At 40.8% G+C, this 20,756-nt stretch overlaps 2 protein-coding genes across 3 annotated transcripts in view; one reads left to right on the top strand and one right to left on the bottom strand.

Moving 5' to 3' along the window:
- MCPH1 (microcephalin 1) overlaps positions 1-20,756 on the top strand; it is a gene marked incomplete at its 5' end in the record, with an annotated part of 247,131 nt that overhangs the window by 129,595 nt on the left and 96,780 nt on the right. The gene's annotated exons all lie outside the window — the stretch shown is intronic.
- ANGPT2 (angiopoietin 2) overlaps positions 1-20,756 on the bottom strand; it is a 54,193-nt gene that overhangs the window by 12,656 nt on the left and 20,781 nt on the right. The window contains exons 2-5 of one of the 2 annotated variants that reach the window (XM_082715853.1): positions 12,540-12,695; positions 8,746-8,867; positions 4,181-4,413; positions 1,386-1,513 (exon numbers count right to left, since the gene is read on the bottom strand). In XM_082715853.1, coding sequence (XP_082571979.1) covers positions 1,386-1,513; positions 4,181-4,413; positions 8,746-8,867; positions 12,540-12,695 — 639 coding nt within the window. Of the gene's footprint in view, positions 1-1,385; positions 1,517-4,180; positions 4,414-8,745; positions 8,868-12,539; positions 12,696-20,756 lie in introns of both variants that reach the window. The other variant, XM_082715852.1, reaches the window with a different exon arrangement.

Here is a 20,756-nt window from a genome sequence, read left to right as displayed (position 1 = left end):
TTCTTTGGAAAGCATTATCTTGAATAGCACAATATTTATCTTTTAAATTCATAATCAAAGTCTATGTTACTGTTTCAAATTCTGTGTACTTAAACCCTTAATGCTTAGACTTTTGAAAGTGTTCTTTTCTTATTAGCATTTTAACTACAGAGGATAATACTGAGTTCAAAGAGATAATGGTTCCAGGAACCTCTAAAATTCCCATCTTTTTACAATATCAATGGCTTTTTCTCTAAGTGTTTACATTGGTTCAACTTGTAGAAGCTACAATGAAATGCAGACATATTTATAAGCATTTAATATATATAGTCATCTGATAATTATGTAACAATTCATACAGAGTCTCCTGTAATATTTCACCTTATCAGACCTCTGTGAGAAGCCACATTGAAATATTCCCTGGGCCTTTTTAGTTTTCGCCCCCACCTCCCATCTGAAGCTCAGTGTCTCCCGAGCGACAGCAGGAGCCATGCTCACTGATTAATCCAGAATAACTAAGAAAAATTGAGTTAAGCTATGGACTAATTTTGTAGAAGAAAAGGAGCCACTCTCTTTGATGGTGTGTTTTCAGTCTTATAGCCAATGTTAAATGGGGTAAGAATAACCAACCCCAGCAATCCTCATGGTGTAGCCTGTGTACTTCTGGGAGTCCCTGAGACCCTTGCTGCCAGTCCACAAGGCTGACACTGTTGCCGTAATGACATGAGACATTTTTGGTGTTCGATGCTGTGACAGCGTTCGTACTGATGGGACACCAGGGCTGCTGGGGAAGTCGGCATCACGGAAAGAAAGAAGGGAGCAGCACACCCTGTGTCCGAGTCACCGTGTGCTCCCGTCACACCCTCGCAACTGGGAAAAAAATAAGTCAAAATCACTTTGGGACCTCATCGAGAAAGGAGTAAAAACCATTAATTTTAGTAAACTTCTGCAAGCCGAGGTACCTCGGTTGTGTCACAGGAAAGCTTTCTGTGGTTGTTGTAGCTGTGAGCTAAATGAGACTTCTTTTTGATGGACTACTGATGCTACTTGAAAGCACAACAGGACAAACTATTTGGTTATTTTCTTGAAAAGCAGTGAAATGAGCCCGACACCAGAAGGGAAACAACTGACAGAATGATGATCGAGTCAAATGCAAGGAGAATCTGAGATAGATGTATCTTCTCATGATGACAGATTTCTGCATCGTCATGTGTGCAGTGACTGGACGCGGAGCCCTTGGCAGGTGTTTCGTGTGAGGCAGATGCTCAGTGAATGTTTGGTGCTCTGTTTTGCATGATGTTGGGAAGGGTCTGGGTGTGCGAGCTGCATTATGTGGGTCTCCTGCTTCTATTCTAAAATAACCTGTTCATAGCCAGGTACTTGAAATAAGAAGACAAACACCGCACCTTGACCTCCTCCGTGGAATTAGGGAATGTGAGTGTGTAGATGCCGTTGGCTGTCAGTCCTGACTTGAACACTTCTGCACAGTCTCTGAAAATGACTTGCTCTTCCTTAACATCGAAGGAGTTCTTGGCTGCTTTAAAAAAAAAAGAGGAAAGCATTTAATGGGAGTTCATAAACAGATAAAATTTATTATTTTGAGATGCACTCAAGTTTTATTACATTTGAGTTCTTATAATGAGTAGAAAAGACACACCAGTTTTTATCCTTTCCCAAAAAATCACTCCTTCTGCCTGTTCTGCGTTAATCAAAGAATATCACCAATAATCCATACTTCCTTCTTTTTTGTCATCAACCTGAAATGCAAATACTTTGCAATTAACTATAGTAAACAATTACCTTAAAAAAAAATCTTCCATCTTGATTAGAATCACTTAAAATTATTGCAAAAGAATAAAATAAGAAGGTACCTAAAAATAGTGTCCCCTCTACAGTGGCTATATAGCAGGTCCCATTAGCCATTATCCTAGCCAGGCTGCGGATGTATGTTTTCTCCCTTTTTTTGTTTTTTTTTTTTTGTTTTGTTTTGTTTTTTTGTTTTCTCATTGTTTTAAAAAAGGTAAATGCCTGAGGATAAGTCTTGATACATTTCTTTAGACTATCGGATAACGATAGTAAGAGTATTCTTTGGATTTTAAGCAACTGTCCCATTATACTTTGTATTCATGAGGGGGCTACCATTATTTATCCAAGTCTTTGAAATTCTTACTCTAAGTCTAAAAATTACTAGGATTATGAAATTCTTTCAGATTTTTACTCTGCTCTCAACATTTATTTTTTTTATTTTTTTTTTAAGATTTTATTTTTTTATTTGACAGAGAGAGATCACAAGTAGGCAGAGAGGCAGGCAGAGAGAGAGAGAGGGAAGCGGGCTCCCTGCTGAGCAGAGAGCCCGATGCGGGACTCGATCCCAGGACCTTGAGATCATGACCTGAGCCGAAGGCAGCGGCTTAACCCACTGAGCCACCCAGGCGCCCTGCTCTCAACATTTAGATTTCCCAGTCCTTTTTGCCATTAAAAAAAGGGTGTGTGTGTGTGTATCTGTGTGTGCGTGTGCGTTCCTGCAGAGATATCTGTCCATTCGAGGAACCCCCCGGAGCACAGGCGCATGGGTTGGGCATGCGGGCAGGCATCACAGGGCGGCAGGGGTTTTGCCTTCACATCAGCTGGAAGCGCGCGGGGAAAGGAAAGCCGCGTCTACTACCCTCGCTCCTCTGGCCCTCTTTTCCGCCAGGATGGGGGAGCTTGCTGATTTTCTCTACTTTGGCTCATCAGAGCAACACCTCACATTATCTTGCTCCCACCAGATTTCAGATGATTGTGTTTCCCTTTTCTGTGAATGTGAAAAAGTACTGGGATAACCGCATGACTTGAGGAACGATGTGGGGACATATTTCTTATGAAGTTAAGACTATCTTCACATGATTCATATGTAAAGTGTATCTGTGTCAAAAGAACCCAAGTTTAGAGGACTTTGGGAAATAAACTGTAATAAGAACTAGACCCAATTTGTTTAAGAAAAAAAAAACCTTAAAATGATAATGCCACACAAATGGTGGATCCCATTTCCAATTAGCGACTAAAGATGCTTCCGTTTTTCCCTCCAAAATCCACCCCCCAAAAAAGTGAATGTAAAACAATAATAAAGTAGGTGAAATGTCTCTAAGGGTGGGCTGAGGAAAGGGGGCTGGCATTTCCTGAGTGCCAGTTATATGCCAGTCACCGTGAGTATTAAGTCAGTCTTCACAACAGGCTTTTGGTTTAGATTTGTTTTTCCCACTTAAAAAAATCAAGTCCACGGTGGATTGGCGACCTCTTCATCGGCCGCCCAGCCTCATCCATCTAGATAGCGATGGAACTAACAGCAAGTAGGCTCTTTGAGCCCAGGAAGCACGTGTGGGGTGTTTTGCCTCACAATAACTAATTAGTGTAAATACATATTCCTTATGTCCTCCCCTTCTTCCTTCTTTCTGCTTTATCTCCCTGAGCAGCATTTAACAAAATTTAAATTTCGGTACAGTTAACATACAGTGTTGTAATAGTTTCGGGTGTACAGTACAGTGATTCAACAGCTCTGTACGTCACTCGGTGCTCAGCACATCAAGTGTGTTCTCACTCGCCATCTCCTCTTTTCCCCGTCCCCTTCCCCACGTCCCCTCCCCCACGTCCCCTCCGGTGACCATCTGTTTGTTCTCTCTAGTTAAGAATCTGATTTTTCCCCCCTCTCTGCTTTTTTCTTTGTTTTGTTTCTTAAATCCCCACATCTGACTGAAATCATATGGTATTTGTCTGTCTTATTGGCTTATTTGCCTTTGGCTTATTTCACTTAGCATAACACTCTGTAGCTCCATCCATGTTGTCATGAAAGGCAAGATTTTCCTCTCTTTATGGCTGAATAATATTCTGTAATACATATGGAATTCACTTCCTTATTCATCTACCTATGGACACGTGGGCAGCTTTCATAATTTGGCTATGTAAATAATGCTGCAATAAACCTAGGGGTACACATATCTTTTTGGATTAGTGATTTTGTATTCTTTAGGTAAATAACCTGGAGAGAAATTACTTCCTCCTTTTTTAATTGATTCTCTGATGAGCCTCTGTAAGGCTTTCATAGGAAACTGTAAGAGAAATAGTCCTTTTCTGAAAGATGAGAATTTTTTGGAATTTTGAAACATCACTTACAAAATCATGGCAATTAAAACTGAAGGAAAAATGATATATAAACTTGACTTACAGTTTGACGTTGATATCATAGTCAATAAATTATGAACTGTCTCCATCAGATCGTGTTGCTGCTTCTGGAGAACGGAATTATTCACTGTGGCGGTCACCAGTTGTTTTTCTAGTTCTTCAATGATGGAATTTTGCTTGGATACTAATATCTGGAGCTGATCTTTCTCTTCTTTTATTGATCGTAGTTGAACTATATGCTTGTCTTCCATGTCTAGTACTTTCTTTTCTAAGAAACTTATAAAGGGAAATAATGGTTATTTTAGTGATTGCTTTATGGACATCAAGTCAGTTTCATAATTCTTATATCATCTTTTATGTTTATTGAATTTCTGCTTCCCAAGACACTCTGTCTTCCCAGAGTGAAAGTGTTGCTGCAGCCCTGAAGAAGCTCTCAAACTTGCCAAGAACATTGCATAAATAAGTGTGACATAGATATGAGGATAAAATACCCTGGTAAAAATCTGAGGTCCGTAATTAGAAGTTATCACTGGCATGCATTTGAAGACCATGGTTTTGGTGTAGGGGGTCTATGGAATTATTCACTGAGAAGGCAGCCTTGATGTTGGGAGCACATGTGGGCAGAGTGGAAAGTGCAGGCTGAGAGCTTCACATCTGTGCATGACTCCCTGTGTTACGTGGTCGTCCCTACTCTGCGTCTAGGTGCATGTCTACCTACGTGACTCTCCATCTGTAGAAATAAATACCGAAAAAAGATGCAGTAGACTAGATGATGATCTCTGAAGTCCCTTCTAGTTCAAATAATCAGTAAGCCTACTATGCCTTTGGGAGAAAGTCACATTTTCTGAGTTTTTAACCCTGCAAGCAACATTAGTCAGCCAAGAAACTGGCTACCCATGGTAGTAGGTCTTACCTATAATATTAACAATCTGTTTTAGTAATCACGATTAGAAACTCAATTGGAGCTCTTAAATTTATACCAGTCTAGATCATTGAAGATCAGTCTACGACAGCAAGTATTTAGTCTGTATACCAAGTCAAAAAATAATCACTTACTGTAATACTTATTTGCACTCCACTTTCGTACGTGTTATATTTATTTTAACTATTGTTTCTTATTATTTTTCTTGATATTAGCTTATTTTTAATTGTATGTACTTTTTATTTAAAAACCAAAATGACTAAAAAAATCTTTAAAACAAAAACAAAAACAAAAATGACTTGCTGTAAGCAGAAGTTAACCTGAAAATAAATGCATAAAGCTTCTCCCTTTTTGCCCTAAAATCTCTTCTAGTCCCATCAGCATTCAGGCAGTATGTTTTGGAAGTACTCCTGTGACACTTGACCTAGACAATTAACATAACGTAAATGGGGCATTTTTAAGTGACTAATCTATGTTGCCTTCAAAATGACATTGCTGAGATTTCTTAAACAGCTGTCCTTTGTTGTCTTTAATATTCCATGAGGAGGCATAAAGGAAAGATGGGACAATCCCATGCTCCAAAGTATGAACACTCCAGGGTGGATATTTATTAAAAAAAAAATAATAATTTCTTTCTCCAAAACCTATACCACTATAGCTCCAGAGGGCAGTTGCATCTTGATCTAAAATAGTTAATATTAAGGTTAAATACAAGCATGGATTAAAGAGTTTAGGCCAGCCTCAGATCACCCCAAATCACATGGGCTCTGAGACCGGAAATGTGTAATGAGTTACAGAAGCACAGTAAAGCGGCAAGGAGTCCCAGATCGTATTTTGCAAAATGCGGACAGGGACCCATTACTGGCTTGGGAAACCCATGCAATGAGTGACCACCAACAGCAGCATTTCTTTAAATGAGAGAAAACTAAGTAGGATAATGTTACCTAGGATAAGATAGATGAAAATAGAGTGTAAATTCATAGCAAGGATTGGTACATTGCCACAAAGGCCATGGCCGAGGGTGATGGGGCGGGGAGAAAGGAGGGGGAGCAGCATGGGGCATGCGCACGTTCTTTGACAGCTCACACTTTAGCACAGTATTTGATTTTCTGATCAAGGAGAACCAATTCGATCCTCAGCATAGAAGTCGAACTTAAGCTTAGCTTATCTTTCCATTAACATAGCTCTCATAGATGAGAAGTACGGGAAAGGTATCCTGTGTGGGCAGAAATACCAAGGCTTCTCAGAAAGGGACAGTATCAGTGGCAGCCCTTTTCAGTAACAGTAATCACGGCAACAGTAATCACAGTTTCATGGAACTGGTATAATTTGAAAAATTTGAAAATTTGGAAAATTCAAAAAGTTTGAAAAAATAAGTTGAATCATTTATTTTTAGAAGAAAAAAAAAAGAATGATAAGATGAAAACCACATTGTAATTTTCACCTTTGGCTGGTGAACCTAACAATTGGATAGTAGCAATTTTCAGAGAAACACTGACCCTAATGAGTACTTTGACTTAATTTGAAACTATTCAGTAATGAAAACAGTTGGACAATATTTGGGGGGGAAATGCTGAAAGTAATTGAAAGGTATGGTTTGTTACATGTGCAAAACATCCACAGATATTTACAATGATGTTCTTGCAAATGAGATTCTAGGCTAGTCAAAATAGAAGACACCTCAAAACACAGCATGCCAAAGTCACAGAAAGATGGAAAATCATCTGTGTGGTTTTCTTATTTTTATTGACTTACCCCCATTAATAGAGACCATATTATTGTCCCTTCATTTCATATTTGTGATACAAGAGATGACGATTTCTGCAGCTGCTAAGAGCTGCACGAGTGGTTTCTATGGAGAGTCTGCTGATAGCAAGCTCTCCCTCTCAGGGTCTGTGCTTTGGCGGGCCATTCTGAAATGGTCCATGTACAACTCCACTCTGAGTGAGGTGTTTGCCATCCAAGCTGCTTATTGCAAACTAAAACAATAGTTTATTAGGTATGTTTGACAAGGTGCTTTTATGGAGGAAATGTGTTGTTTAAATTTAGTGTCATAATAAAAGTAGGCTCAAAGTATCGGAAAAGAGCATTATTGGTCAGTGTTGATTAAACTGGCGGAAAATGTGAAAGATTTAAGTGAAAAAGAATGTGAAAGATCCCGTATGCAAGAATAATCAGAAAACACAGCAAGCTACGGGCTGGTGGGAATTACTGTTTTATACCGTAAAGCTCTAACATACAAAGAAATTTTACCAGATCATGGATGATCAAAAGATGTAAGGAAAGTTGTTGATTGTCTTTCAAAGCAATCCCAGCTGCGGGTAACAGTTTACTTGTAGTAAGCGGAAACATTAAACAGTGTGTCCGAACTTGGAGATCAGATTTGCATTTCTCTAGGCAAAAGGCAATATGATTTGGCAAATATTTACAAAGGCAATACTCGGGTGACATAACTGACATACTTAACTGATGATATTAGTGTTTCAGCATACAGAAGTAGAAACTTAAGGAGGGGACAGTGTTCAAGACCAGGCTGCATTCAACAAACGGGACGTAGCCCGGACAGTATTGTCCTGGCAGGCAACTAGAGTAATCATTCAGCTCCCGAAGCGTCCCATTACTGCAACATCGTTAAATAAGAGAACATTATTAAATAAGACCATTTTAAGAAAATGGAATTGGAGAGATTGTTATATCTCAATTGTTGGTCTCAAATTTTTACTACTTTGCCGAAGGAAAAAAGTGGAAACAGTGAAGAAAAATATTTGAATTAAACAAACTATTTGCAGAAATATTAAAAATCCATTTGCTCTTCAAGACCCTAAATCAGTAATGAGTTAAACTTGTTACCCAAAGAACAGAAGGAATGATTTCAGCTGAGTTCCTGATTAACAGGAAAGAATGGTTATAAGACATCAAGTTCATCATCATTTTTGGTTAAGAGTGAGGAATTATGAAATTGAAATTAAGTAGCTGTGAAAGAGAGTACCTTGTTGTCTGGCCATTCTCCCTGTCATGTAGACATGTCTTGGTTAGAAACAGGTTAATAAACACAATTCTCCTTCTATGCCCCTGACTGCAATAAACCTTTGAAAACCATCCCCACTGATCATCCCAAGTTTGTTTTTGTATGGTTTTCTTGGGATTTTTCTAGATCTTGTTTAAATATCAATATTATATTTATTATTAACTTCTGTTTTTACTTTATCATATGTTTTAGAAGTAACAATTGTATCATGAAATGTGCACTGTTTTTAGTTTAAGTGTAATTTTCCAGCTCTGCTCATTCTGCATTGGCAACAACAAAGTTCCCAGAGGCAAAGGAACTATTAAAATGCCTAGGCCAGTGTTACTTTTACTCCATGGCACTGGCAGTATTTTGTCACAGATTAAATTGTGCAGTATTGAGGCAGAGTTTGGGGAATCATTGGAAGAGAATCTTTAAGGGACTGGAGAATGAAAACATTGAAGAGTGGATTAGAAGGCATGGTAACCTCCATATTTCCTCCCAGACCCTCTCCCTTCCTTTCCCTTACGAAGTGTCGGATCCTGACACTCCACATTAAGAAATCTGTCATTTTGTCATGATTTTGGAAGCCATGCTTATAATTAATAGTCATATGAAATAGGCTTTTAGATCTAGAAAGTGTGCAATTCTGAATTGTAATTTTTTGTGTTTTTATTACCTGTTCTTATCTTGCAATTTGTTTATTTCACTGGTCTGATCCAAAATCTGTTTTTCCAATTTGTTGGTGGAAAGGGAATGTTCCAGAAGCTGAAGTTCAAGTCTTGTTGTCTGATTTAATACCTAAATGTAACAAAATAAAATTCCTCTTTGTCATGTTTAAAGTTACATATAACTTCCTTTTAATTAAGCCAGCTAAATTATAGGAAAACATAACTAAAGCATTTTTTTTTTTAATTTACCCCAAGTAGCTAATTGTGGCATATTCTCCATTTTCAGAAAAGGCTTGAAGTCCTGGATTGCATCAGAATATGTTTTTTTTTTCACCGTGTCTTTTTTTAGAAAGTGTTTTAATAGTTCCGGACAGTGGTATTTGTGTCAAACAATATAATGCTGTTACTCTTGTTCTGCCATACTTTAGCATTTCTTTTCACACAGTGATATAAGTGGGAGTATAAAATGGTCATATTTAATACATCAGAAGTTGTTGTTAAATGAAAAAGGTTTTGCTTCCACTTAAAACCAAATGCTGTTCTCTTATTTATCAGGGGGCGACGTGATTAGAAGTCACATGCTTCCATTCTATAAAACCCTAGCTCATTTGTAGCCCGGCATTTCCTAGTTTGTATTCACTTGTTCAGCCTTTTATTTTTTTTGTTCTCCATCTCTCTCTCTCTCTCTCTCTATTATAAAAATCATATTAACCAATTAGGAAACAATAATACATCGCTGTGAAGTGGAAGCTCGGTTTTGCTCCGTGGGCCTCTCTGCATACGCCATATGCAATATCGCTGTTCCCATTGTGTTCTAACAGATCCGAGGTGGAATTCTTTGGTGTTTGGCTGCCTTCTAGCAGGAAGAGTCTGTTACTCACATCCTCTGGGTCATGGTTATTCAGGATGTGACATCACATGTAAGTGTGAGGCAGAATTGTTGCCCAGGAATAAGGGTCCTTGAAAGAACCATTGTTTGCTCAGGGTCTGTGTCATTCATAAAAGGCTTGGCCAGGTCCCACTGGGCAGCTGTAGGGATAGTCCTGTCCTTAGCCAAAGCAGGATGAGTTCATACCATGAACAGTCTTATGAATGAGTGAAGGCATTGGCCTGCAGAAAGGTTGGGTTTTAATGTTAATACCTGGATGATAGATTTGGCTTATATCTTCTTTGGGCCCAAATACTCTATGTTGGTCATTGTAAAAGGAACTGGAAACTGGGGTCCTTTATTCAACTCCTAAGAGCTGTAAAAAGAGCACAATGGGCCAGAGCTGGGGAGGATGGCATATAGGTCCTGACTGACCTGGGATCAGGGGTGCTGTTTTTTTATGCCTTCCCCAAGGCCTCCGGCAGTGGGTGACTGTCTAAATTATCCACGTCAGGTGCTTGTCTGTGGTCTTTAAGATCTTGGACCTTGACCCATCCCTCATTGTCCAGTGGAATAGCTTCTCACTCTGACAGGCTACAGGAATCTTCTAATGAGAAAATTTTATGTTTGGATTTAAACCCATTTTGCACAGTAATTGCTAAGTAGGGCCTACAGTATATTTGGTGCATAATTCAGCTGCTTGATGTCCTTGCTTCGGTTCATCCATTTTAATGTGTTTAGGTGGACATAATAGGCTGCTTTCTCTCCAGTCACCCTCCAATTTTCCTGGTATCACAGATCATACGATATCTAGTTTTACAATAGATTTTTTAAAAATCATGTGACCCAACCAAAGCTCAATGAAAGCTAGAAAGTCTGCCTTACACAGGATGTTGTAAAGGTTATAGCATTGCTTCATGTCTTACCCTTGATTACCATTGTCTGTAAATATAAGGAATGTTATACTCCTCAGACATTTTTTTGGATGAGGTTGATTTCCCACTAGTTTTGCTATCAAAAGGTGGGGGTATGATTTAAGCATTATTAACTTATTTTAATAATTGACTATGGATATATTGATACATTTACTTTAAAATTTTTATCTTTTCATTTTTAGCTTTTATCACCTCTTGGGATTACGGTTTTCATATCTTGTGATCCATTGTATAGTGTAGTTATATTTTCCCTACATTGTTCTAATATTGTGGAAAGATTTGGTAAAGAAGTAACTTCTTATTCTGTCCTCAGATAAAAATCTTTTATTCTCCAGCCACTTTCCTACTGTTTTCCCTGCTTTATCCAACAGTTCGTTGGGGGACAATGAAAGGACAACTGTACCGTTCTAGACTTGACCTTATTCCAGTTGGGAGGCCTATCATTTCTCTTTCCTCATATCCCCTTCTGCTGATGTCTGGCATTTCTTTTGGCTGAAGTCGCATATAGGAATAATACATGATAGAAATTATTTACTATTAAATATTCTCTCTCTCTCTTTCTCTCTCCCTCTTTTTTTTTTTTTTTTTTTTTTTTAAAAACATTGCTTACAACTCAGAGCAGGAAGGTACTAACTTCATAAGCCTATAAAGAATCCAGGGTTAGGAACCAGAAAGCAGGTTCACCAATGAAGGGACTTGAACTGAGAGCCTCTTGATAGATTCCGCCAACAGTCCTTTTTTTTCTCACACCTAGACTATTCCTTCTTTCTTTCTTTTTTTAAGATTTTACTTATTTATTTGAGAGAGAGACATAGAGAGCATGAGTGGAGGGAAGAGCAGAGGGAGAGGGAAAAGCAGATCCCTGCTGAGTGGGGACACCCCCCACCCCCATCCCAAGGCAGGGCTTGGTCCCAGGACCCAGAGATCATGACCTGAGGCAAAGTCACATGTTCAACCCACTGAGTCACCCAGGTGCCCCCACCACCCCCAGACTATTCTTACTCAGTCACACGTTGTGTGTTATTTGGCATGAGGCAGTGAATTTTGTTTCAATGTTTTGATGCTTAGTGTCTTGGTGTTGTTCTTTTGTTATTTTCATATTCCTGTCTCCTCCTGCCGTTAGTCAGGAGCTCGTAAAATCTGAAAGCTAAAAGAGCACTTAGCAGCCACTTGTAAGACCTAGCCTTCACTTTACAGTTAAACCCACCGAGGCCCCCCAGGAGCTGAGTGCCTTGCTCAGGCTCACCCATCAGCCAGCTGATGGTGGGATGCGAGCCATTGGAGGATGGGTAAGCCCTCTGCCATAGCTGCTGCGGCTTTGTCTGTGAACTCATAACCACAAACTGTTTTCATACTTCTCTGAGATCTGGCTTTACCTTATAAGTTAGATTAAAGAACAAAATGTCTTGCATTCTTCTGTGACTTTGATTTCTCAAATGCACGTAACAAGGTAAGGACTTAACCCAGAGTCCAAAAGGTACCCCGCGAGGCACGGGAGCATTTGTCTTGTAGCTGTCCAGCACGCATCGTACAAAATGATTCACGTGCCGTTAGTAGGAAAATAGATTTAACCTCAGTACTAAAGATGAACATGGGGACATGTGGGTAGCTCAGTCGGTTGAGCGTCCGACTCTTGATTTCAGCTCAGGTCATGATCTCAAGGTTGTGGGATCGAGCCCCCTGTCTGGCTTCACACTCAGTGGGGAGTCTGCTTGGGATTCTCTCTCCCTTTCCTTCTGCCCCTCCCCCTGCCGGCCCACTCTCTAAAATACGTAAATAAGTCTTTAAGAGAAAAAAAAGATGAAAATGTATTTACAGATTTTAAATCTTTATGTACCACAAATTCTTATTTTCTTACCAATTTTTTTTCCTGCTACCCTCTTACCAATTTTCTTCCTTTTTCCACCATTTAATCAGGTAACCATGCGGCCTGATTTCTTGCTAGTCGCTAGTCGCTAGTCTAGCTGGACCATTACGTGTGTTGTGATCTGTGACTTACTTGTGCTTCAACGTCTGTTAGCTTCCGGGTTTGCGCTGCTGTTTGATTGAGGAGGTTTGTTCCTATTTCTATCATCACGGCGGTCTGGTTCTGTACTGCATTCTGTTGCATCTCTACCATTTCTCTCTTCATGTTGTCCTGGATGTAATTCTCAAGCTAGAAAAGAACATGTGTCAGAAAGACAGTCATCAGTCAAATGGTCAGAAACCTCATTCCTAAATATTTGCTCATTTCCTTTAAAAAAGATGTGTTGGAAGACCTGTGCCTTGCTCTGATCTTGCTGTTTTTTTGTGTGTTTTTTTTTTTTTTTTTTTTTTTTTTTTTTTTTTTTTATCACCAGTGGTACAATGCAGTGTGGTTTTATGTTAACTTAAAACCAACAGCTTGTTTACATCGTGTGTGGGCCATAGCCACATCCAGAAGCCCACACCGTGGCTGGCACAGGAGGTGGTGGGACCCCCATTTAGTGGGCAGAAGGGGATGTACCATCAGCAGGCATTCTGTCCAGCTGCAGCTCTGGCCTCGTTAGGCAGGAAAGGACAATTTGGTTTTAAGAAGCATCACTATTTCGCCCACATTCTAGACTTGTGGTTTCTTGAAATAGAGACTGGAGAAGACTATGTAAGGTGGAGCATGAGGAAAGGCTCACTGTTGGATTACAGCATCACCCCTCAAGTCCACGTTCTGCAGGACCACGCCCCACTTCCCTCTTACCTTGTTCAGCACACATTAGACCTAGTAGGTCTTTCCTAACATGTGTGCATTTTTCACAGTTTCCTCATTTCAGATACCAGGCAAACCTATAATCCTACGTTAGGACCTTCATCACTCCACTCGCCAGGTATGTGGGCGTGCCGGCCCATTTTAATATTAGCTTCAGCACAAGACAGTGCAGAAGTTGATTTCACTGCCATAGGTATAGATCCCTATATCTTTGGCAGTAAAATCATATCCTAAATATAAATGTAGGACATTCAGGTGTGTGGGAAAGAGCATGTAGGCTTTGGGCTGTGGACACCTACTCTAATTTTTCTTTGACTCGAGGGATGTTGCTTAACTTTAGGAGTGCCCAGTGTCCGCTGTATAGAATAGAGTTTCTGAGTGGTCAGAGAAACATAGGAAGAATTACCTAAGCTATGCATTTATGGTCATTGTGTGTATGCACAACTTTGGATATGTAAAATGCAATTTCCTTTCTTCTTTGTTTTTCATGCTGATCCAATGATAGGAGCCACAATTCTATTCTTTAACCCAAACTATGAGTTCACAAGGACAGAAAACTTTCTTTTTATTTTTTTTCTCAGAGTTATAACTCAAAATTTTTAAAATTAAATTGAATAACTGAAAGATGAGTATACAACTGCTTATAATGCCTGTCTTTAAAACTTGTAATTCTCTGCACAGAAGCCATTCACAGAGTTGGTCACCAAACATCGTTTCTCCTAAAATCTTAATGAAATAATTCTGTACTTCTGCCTATGCAAGTGACAAAATACAATGGAAGGGTGGAGTTTATCTCTTAGAGTTCAAGGGTTTCTTTGTTGGTAGAATTTTTGTAAACTGTGTCTTGGGTATTCTATGTCTCAGGGCTAGTATTAGAAGTCTGGATTTACTGCCTCAATTTCTAACTTGCCGTAGACTCTACCCCGTCCCCTCGTGCTTCCCATCTCCCTCCTTGCTGGTTATCTTGAGGGTCAGTGGTCACTCCCTGGTTCTTCCCTGGCCAATGGGCAGATCAGATATCGTCATCCTGACAACTCCTGCAGCTCTGATCTCTTGTAAACTCTTGTAGTCGAAGCCTTGCCTTTTCCATATCAACAAAAGTGGAGTAGACCACTATAAAAAATGAAATCATGTGCTATTACTTGCAGTCCAGGAAATACCTCTGGTATAGACTTCATAAAATCGGAAGAGTGAAACCCTTGTTAAACCTAGCAAACCGAGCAAACTCGCTATGTCTTTTCTTAATGTAGTATTCGTCCCCTCCCCCGCCTTTTTAAAATTTAACTTTTATGATTTAAACAAGTTATAGGAGCTCAGACAGAACTTTGTTATTTTTCCTTTCTTTCCCTCTGTCTCTCTTTCACACACTTACTTTCACACACACTCCTCTCATCACCGTGGGAGTAATAGAATTTTTGAGGTTCAAGTTAAAGTCGTGTAAGTCATCCAGAAGAGTTGCCTTAGTTACTCTCAACACCCAGCAAAGATAATATTTAGAAAGCCTTATTCTGGGAAGTTTGGACTTATTAAAGATATATTCAAGCTGGAGTTTGGTTTAAATCCATACCATAAAGTAATAATTTATAAACTAGCATAAATATAAGTCTTAATCCTCTTACTGATTTTGGTACTTAAGAACTACATAGAAATGATTCTGTCCTTTGTTGCTCTAAATCATATAACTAGATGAATAAAATGGGTCCTTCAATCCTCCCCTGCCACATTCGAGAACTACTGAGTCAAATACGGTTACAACCATCGGGACCCATGAGAAGCTTATTTATAATCTGACATTTTAAAGTCAACTTTCCATTTAAAATTAGACTCAAGAACTTTAAAATACCCAGTTTTTAAAAGTAAAAAATTTTAACTTTATTGCCTTAACTTTTTCTAAGCTTAGGAACAATAGAATAGAAAATATTTTCAAGTGACTGTTTTTCAGCTTTTCAGGAGGAGGAAGTACACGTATGTGGTGGGTGTGTGGGTGTGGCCAGTCTTAGGCTGAAGCAAGTTACAGATTCAGGCATGCCTGGGCAGGCACAGGTCTTACGTACATGGCACATACGTGGCTCGTGTCTATATACAGCATATACAACTAAATAAAGTAAAACTCTATAAGCTACTAGCCCAGTATCTAATTGAGGTCTTGGGGAGAAAAGTGGAGCAGAAACAGAAAAATCTGGAAGTAGACATCTTTGTGTTGATTCTCAGAAAGATTTGTGCTCTCACTTTGAAGCAGTGACAGTAAGTTAAGATTTTAAGAGAAATGGGTGCTGTGACAGTTGAGTACTCTTCGACCACAAAGAAGAACGCACTCGGCGCCAGAAGAACTGCAACAAGAGGGGCTGCAGTAGCCCCAGCTAACGCTGGCTGTGTGCTGCCACGTTCCTGTTCCTCTGTTCACGCTTCCCGCGGACTCCAGGCACCCCGGCTCTTGGGCACCTGCACGAGGACTGGTGTGTCTATAGGCCACACTTCTCCTGCCTTTTCCGTTTTTCTAGTGTATTGCCCCGGAATGTATTGCTCTTTAGTATCACTTGTTTTTATCACCTGCGACTGAAACCCGGCAATATAGAAATCTGTCCAGTGCAATTCCATTCTAGTACAAGGAAGTCTGTGTTCAAGGAGGAATGTGAGCGAAAGAAGATTTCTGCTCCTGTTGGCAGCATCGCGCTCCCTCTGTCCTGGGGCAGCTGTGTCTGTCTTTGCCATCTGCACTGAGCTGCTCTTCTCCAAACAGTTCCAAGATACTTGAACCTCCCTAGGGAGGAGATGGGCTTCTTCCTCATTTCACACGGGTGGCTTCACACACTCATGTTTTGCAGGAATGTTTGATATTGCCTTCATGTCAGAAGATGATTATGCCATGATTCGGATTTGTGAGGCCAAGTGCCCCCTCCAAGTCCTCGCTGCAGTTTGGAAGGATATGGTGGACATTCATTTTGCCTTCTTCTTGAGTTGTTGGGCTAAGCACTGAAAGTCCTTAAGCTGTTTCTCTTTCCTTAGAGTTCAAGTGACTTATCCAAATTTAAGGAACACTTAAGGACCATCACTGTCATTGTAGTGGCCTGGGCTGTTGCTCAGTAGTGGTTTGATTTGCTAAAAAAGTGCACCCTAAACATAGCCTTTCAAGTTCCCAACACATTGAAGTTCAAGCAACCAGAGTAAACTATTCTCAGGTACATAAAGATATATCTGTCTCTATATTCATGTAAAATAGGTCCTGACGGTTTTGATTACTCCTTCAACATTTGGGATGATTAAATTTGACAGGAAAAAATAAGTCTGTTTGCAAGGTAACTATGGCAGATTGATTACACATTAAAATGCTTCCCTTGCTATCTTTCATCTCACCAAGATTATCATCTTTTTTTTTTTTTTTTTTGGACCGAAAGGAAAGTAATCTTGAAATTGGCTGGGGAAAGGAAAACATAGTGTACAAAAACTTATCTGCAACCTCAAGATTTTGGTCTTGGTTCTGTACCAAGTATATAGTCTTGGTTGAGAGATTCTTTCTGTTTAAATAAAGCGCTGTGCCCGATACCTTTTAATTAATTAGTTTTTGTCCTCTGAACATGCTAACTTCCGTGGGAAATGAACAAACTACTCCCATGCGGTTGTGCCTGTGCAATGAAGTGCGGATACCCTCGCCTTTCAGCACATACTCTTTCTGATCTCTCGAACTTCGCAGCCTGGCTTCCTCTGTGCATCTTGCCTCCTGGCTGCACCAGACCCCTTTGGCTGCACCAGACCTCCTGCCTTTGTCTGCCATCTCCCGTGACCTGGGTCCCTCTCCCCCTTCTCCGGTTATACCCTACCCCATCGCACACTCTCCTCAAAGATCTCCACTGCACTCTTGTGTTGCATTTTGATACCCCCCAATACATTTTGTACTTCTTTGATTGATTTTTAAGTCGCCTACGACTACAAATTTATGTTCTCGTTTGCTCGGGATACGGACGTTCTTTAGCCCTTCTTCAGTCACACACCCTCGTAGTAACACGCAAAGCTTGTGCTCTTAATATTAGCTTGAGAACTAGGAGGAAAGATTATTAAAACCAGGGATTTTCTGTTTGGAAGTCTTTTGACCTAATGTTCTTGGTTCCCTGTCATGAAGAAACTGAAACATCTTTTGAGGTTTTCAGACAGAAAAGTGGCTTTCCTCCTGGTCCTTACAGACTTTATTATTCTTATTTTTAATCTAGAGATTTTACTTCCTAAGCAGTTATGTACTCAGCAGCATTTAAGGAGAGGTGAAGAGGGAAAGGCTGGGAGATGCATGACTTAAGCATGTCTTTGTCCTCGGAAACACTTGCGGGAGTCGAGGAGCAAACACATCGCCCATACTTTGGAGATAATGTTCAAATGCCCTGTCAGCTGAGGAGTTCTTCCATTGCCTCTTTGTATTGGAGCCATACTTGGATTTATCTAGCCTAGAAAAGTCCATACCAAAGCCACGTGCCTTCCATTGACTGTCTATAATTTTGGTCCTTTCTTTCTATAGCCAGTCCTATAACTAATTTGTTCTGTTCTATCTTTTCAGCATTCTTCTATTAATAATTTATGAGCAACTTTTGTTACTGGATACTGTGTCTAGATAACTTCCTATTTTCACTGGACGTAAAGAGACCAAATGTGCGCTTTTGATGATTCTAAACTTGAAACCGTGATGGGCAAGAGAGTTGCAGGCACCAGTTGGTGTCAGTCTAAAGCTGTAGCTTGTCCCCCTTCTCCTGTGACTGATACAGTTTAAAAAATTTGAATACCAGCATATCTGTGCTCCCTGAAGCCATATTTCTTAGCTTTTATTTGTGAAGGTAACTACGTATCTTCTTTCTTTGTTATTTAATTGGGGGGGGGGGAATCTTCATCCTGTAAACGTCCATCTCTTTGCCTCTTGTGCGTTTCCCTTAGCATGGCTCCAGAATCTAAGGAGAAAAGTGTATTTTCTCCCCTCAAGCGTTCCGGTCATATCCTACTGATAAAATGGCTGTTTTTTTTTGTTTTTGTTTTTGTTTTTTTTTTCATCAATAGCAGCCATTTTTAAATATATGCCAACTTAAATATGAGTCTGATATATAGTAACATAAATGAGTTTGGACTTTTCATACGGGAAAAGGTGTCATGTTTTACATCTGTGTGGGTTTTTAAAGGGCTCTTAAGGTACATGTGTATTTATCCAAATATTTACTAGGGCTCTGGCTCACAAAACCTTACAGATCCTCCAGAGGCAGGGAGCACATAAATGCAGCAGGTACTACAAGGTGATGTATATGTTTATATAACGCAACAGTGGTCATAGCAATTTGCATTGCAAAATGATTTTATACATATTAACTTCCTTATATATCAATATATAAATATATTGTGTAATATTTCTGTATATTTTAAATATCTCTCTTTTTTAATTAATTAGTTAATATAGTAATTTCACTTGATTCTCCTCCTGCCTCAGCTTGGGTTTCCCCATAGCAGGGCCGGAGACAAAATCATGCATGCAGGAAGTTTATTTAGGAAGTGGTCCCAGGGAGCAATGGAAGACAGGCCAGGGAAGCAGGGAGGCTGAGGCTAGTTCAAACATGTGGACTTGGTTGGCTACCACTGGGGTGGCGACCAGTGAAGAATCCCACAAACCCTTCTGAGGAGCTGTAGGAAATGTTTCAGCACTGAACCCTCCACCTGTGGCAGAAAGGGCAGGCTCCCATCCCTCTGGGCAAGGTAGCCTGGAGGGCTTCAGCTCTCCCACGCTTGAGGGCTGCCTGCAGGAGCTCTGGAGAGAGGGCACTGGCCTCCTTAGCCAGCTTGGAGGGCGGGCAGGGAGCACCCATCTGTGATGCTGACCACTGAGGGCTTGGGAGCGGCTGGAGGAGGTGTTCGCTGAGACAGCAGGAGGGTGCTACTGGCCTGGCTTACAGAGGAGAAGACTGAGGCTGCAGCACGCATGTGCCTCCCACCCACCATGCCTGGACCGGAGTCCGCAGTGACAGAGGAGGAGGCCACAGCAGAGTGCCACCAGACCTGAGTCACAGGGGATCCCTGGGCAAGAGCCCTGGCGTCGTCAGTTCCATACGGTGGGAACCTTGTACCTGCTCGCAGTGTGCTGCCAGGGAGAGCTGCCAGGAATGCAGCCATCCCCACATTGCCTGCTTCTGATGCTGGAGACCAGAGGCACAGGCGCAGCGCGCCACCCGCAGAACCCCGGCCCCTGGCAAGGTTGGAGCCGCTCAAGAGACGGGGGAGAATTTCACTTTCCACCTCCCAGACACGGTCTGCGCAGGAGACGTTCTGCGGACTTCCGCCTCGCTCTAGTTCTTGGAATGTTTTGTTCTCAGTGTAGGAGATGTTAGTGACAGAGACAGAAAAGGAATGTATAGCTCTTCTCTTCTTATAAAATGAACTGAAACATCAATTACTAGAAATGGGAGCATTTGAAATTGACTTCTGGGATGAGACTGATGCATTTAGGCTACAACAGAACTGGAGATTCTTTTAATGAAACCACTGTCTCCTTGCATCTCTAAAACGAGGGTGCACTGAGAGAAAAAACAAAGTGAGTAAGTACTTTTCTATGGCAGATAGTACCTTTGACACACGTATATTCATGGACAGAGGCATATGTATAAAGCACATATGGGCTCACGTGTGGAGATGGAAATATATCTAGACCCATCCATCCATTGTCACTTCTCTGTGGCATGATAAACTGTCAAAAGCTGAAGGGGAAAAAGGCTTAGAAATCAGTCATATTGTTGAGTTCCCTCATTTCTGGAATCTACCAGGACCTGGATCACCAGTGTGAGCTCACTGCTGAGTAAGGATTAATCCCTTGGTGGCCCACAGCCGAGTCAGCACTCACAGCACTCAGCACTGCGCTGATGTAGCTGTGCTCACCTGAAAATGATGCCACCAGGTATTAACAGGGTTACTTTGTCAATTCTGTGAAGTAGTCCCATCCCAAAGCTTGTTTCCCTCTTTTATCTGCCCCCTTTCTGTTGTCTCTTTCTGTATCCATGTGGCTTTGCTGAAGTCCTGCAGAGATTTCTAGGGACAAGAGAGTGTGATCACCTTTGGAGCAGGCTTTTTTTTTTTTTTTTTGACATGAAATAAATGTGTGCTGTCACAATTACGATACTAGATGGCCCGGAAAGGAGGGAAAAGGCTAAAGGAATTTCAGTGATTTTTGCCTTGAGGATACTTTCAAGGGAAGTTAGTTCTTCGTGAGGAAGGCAGGAAGCCTGTGTTGTTTCTTACACAGAAAGGGAGGGCCGGGGATTTGGGAATGCGGATGGGCCAGCTTAGGGAGTCTCAGGACTGGGCCTCCAGCCTCCCGCTGTTCGCTGCACATCAGAGCAGACCTCCGGCTCTGGCTCTCTGCTGCTGTACCTCCTGTGGCTGGCAAACCCAAAGGTGGAGAGAATTGGGGGGGAGGGGGCCAACATGGAAAACTCTCAAAGTACATGGGACTAATTTGCACGAGCATTTAGCAATAAAGTA

Source organism: Mustela nivalis, assembly GCF_964662115.1.
Source record: "Mustela nivalis genome assembly, chromosome: 20".
NCBI lineage: Eukaryota > Metazoa > Chordata > Mammalia > Carnivora > Mustelidae > Mustela > Mustela nivalis.
The sequence above is the reverse complement of the archived record's forward strand: the minus strand, read 5'-3'. Positions and strand labels throughout refer to the sequence as shown.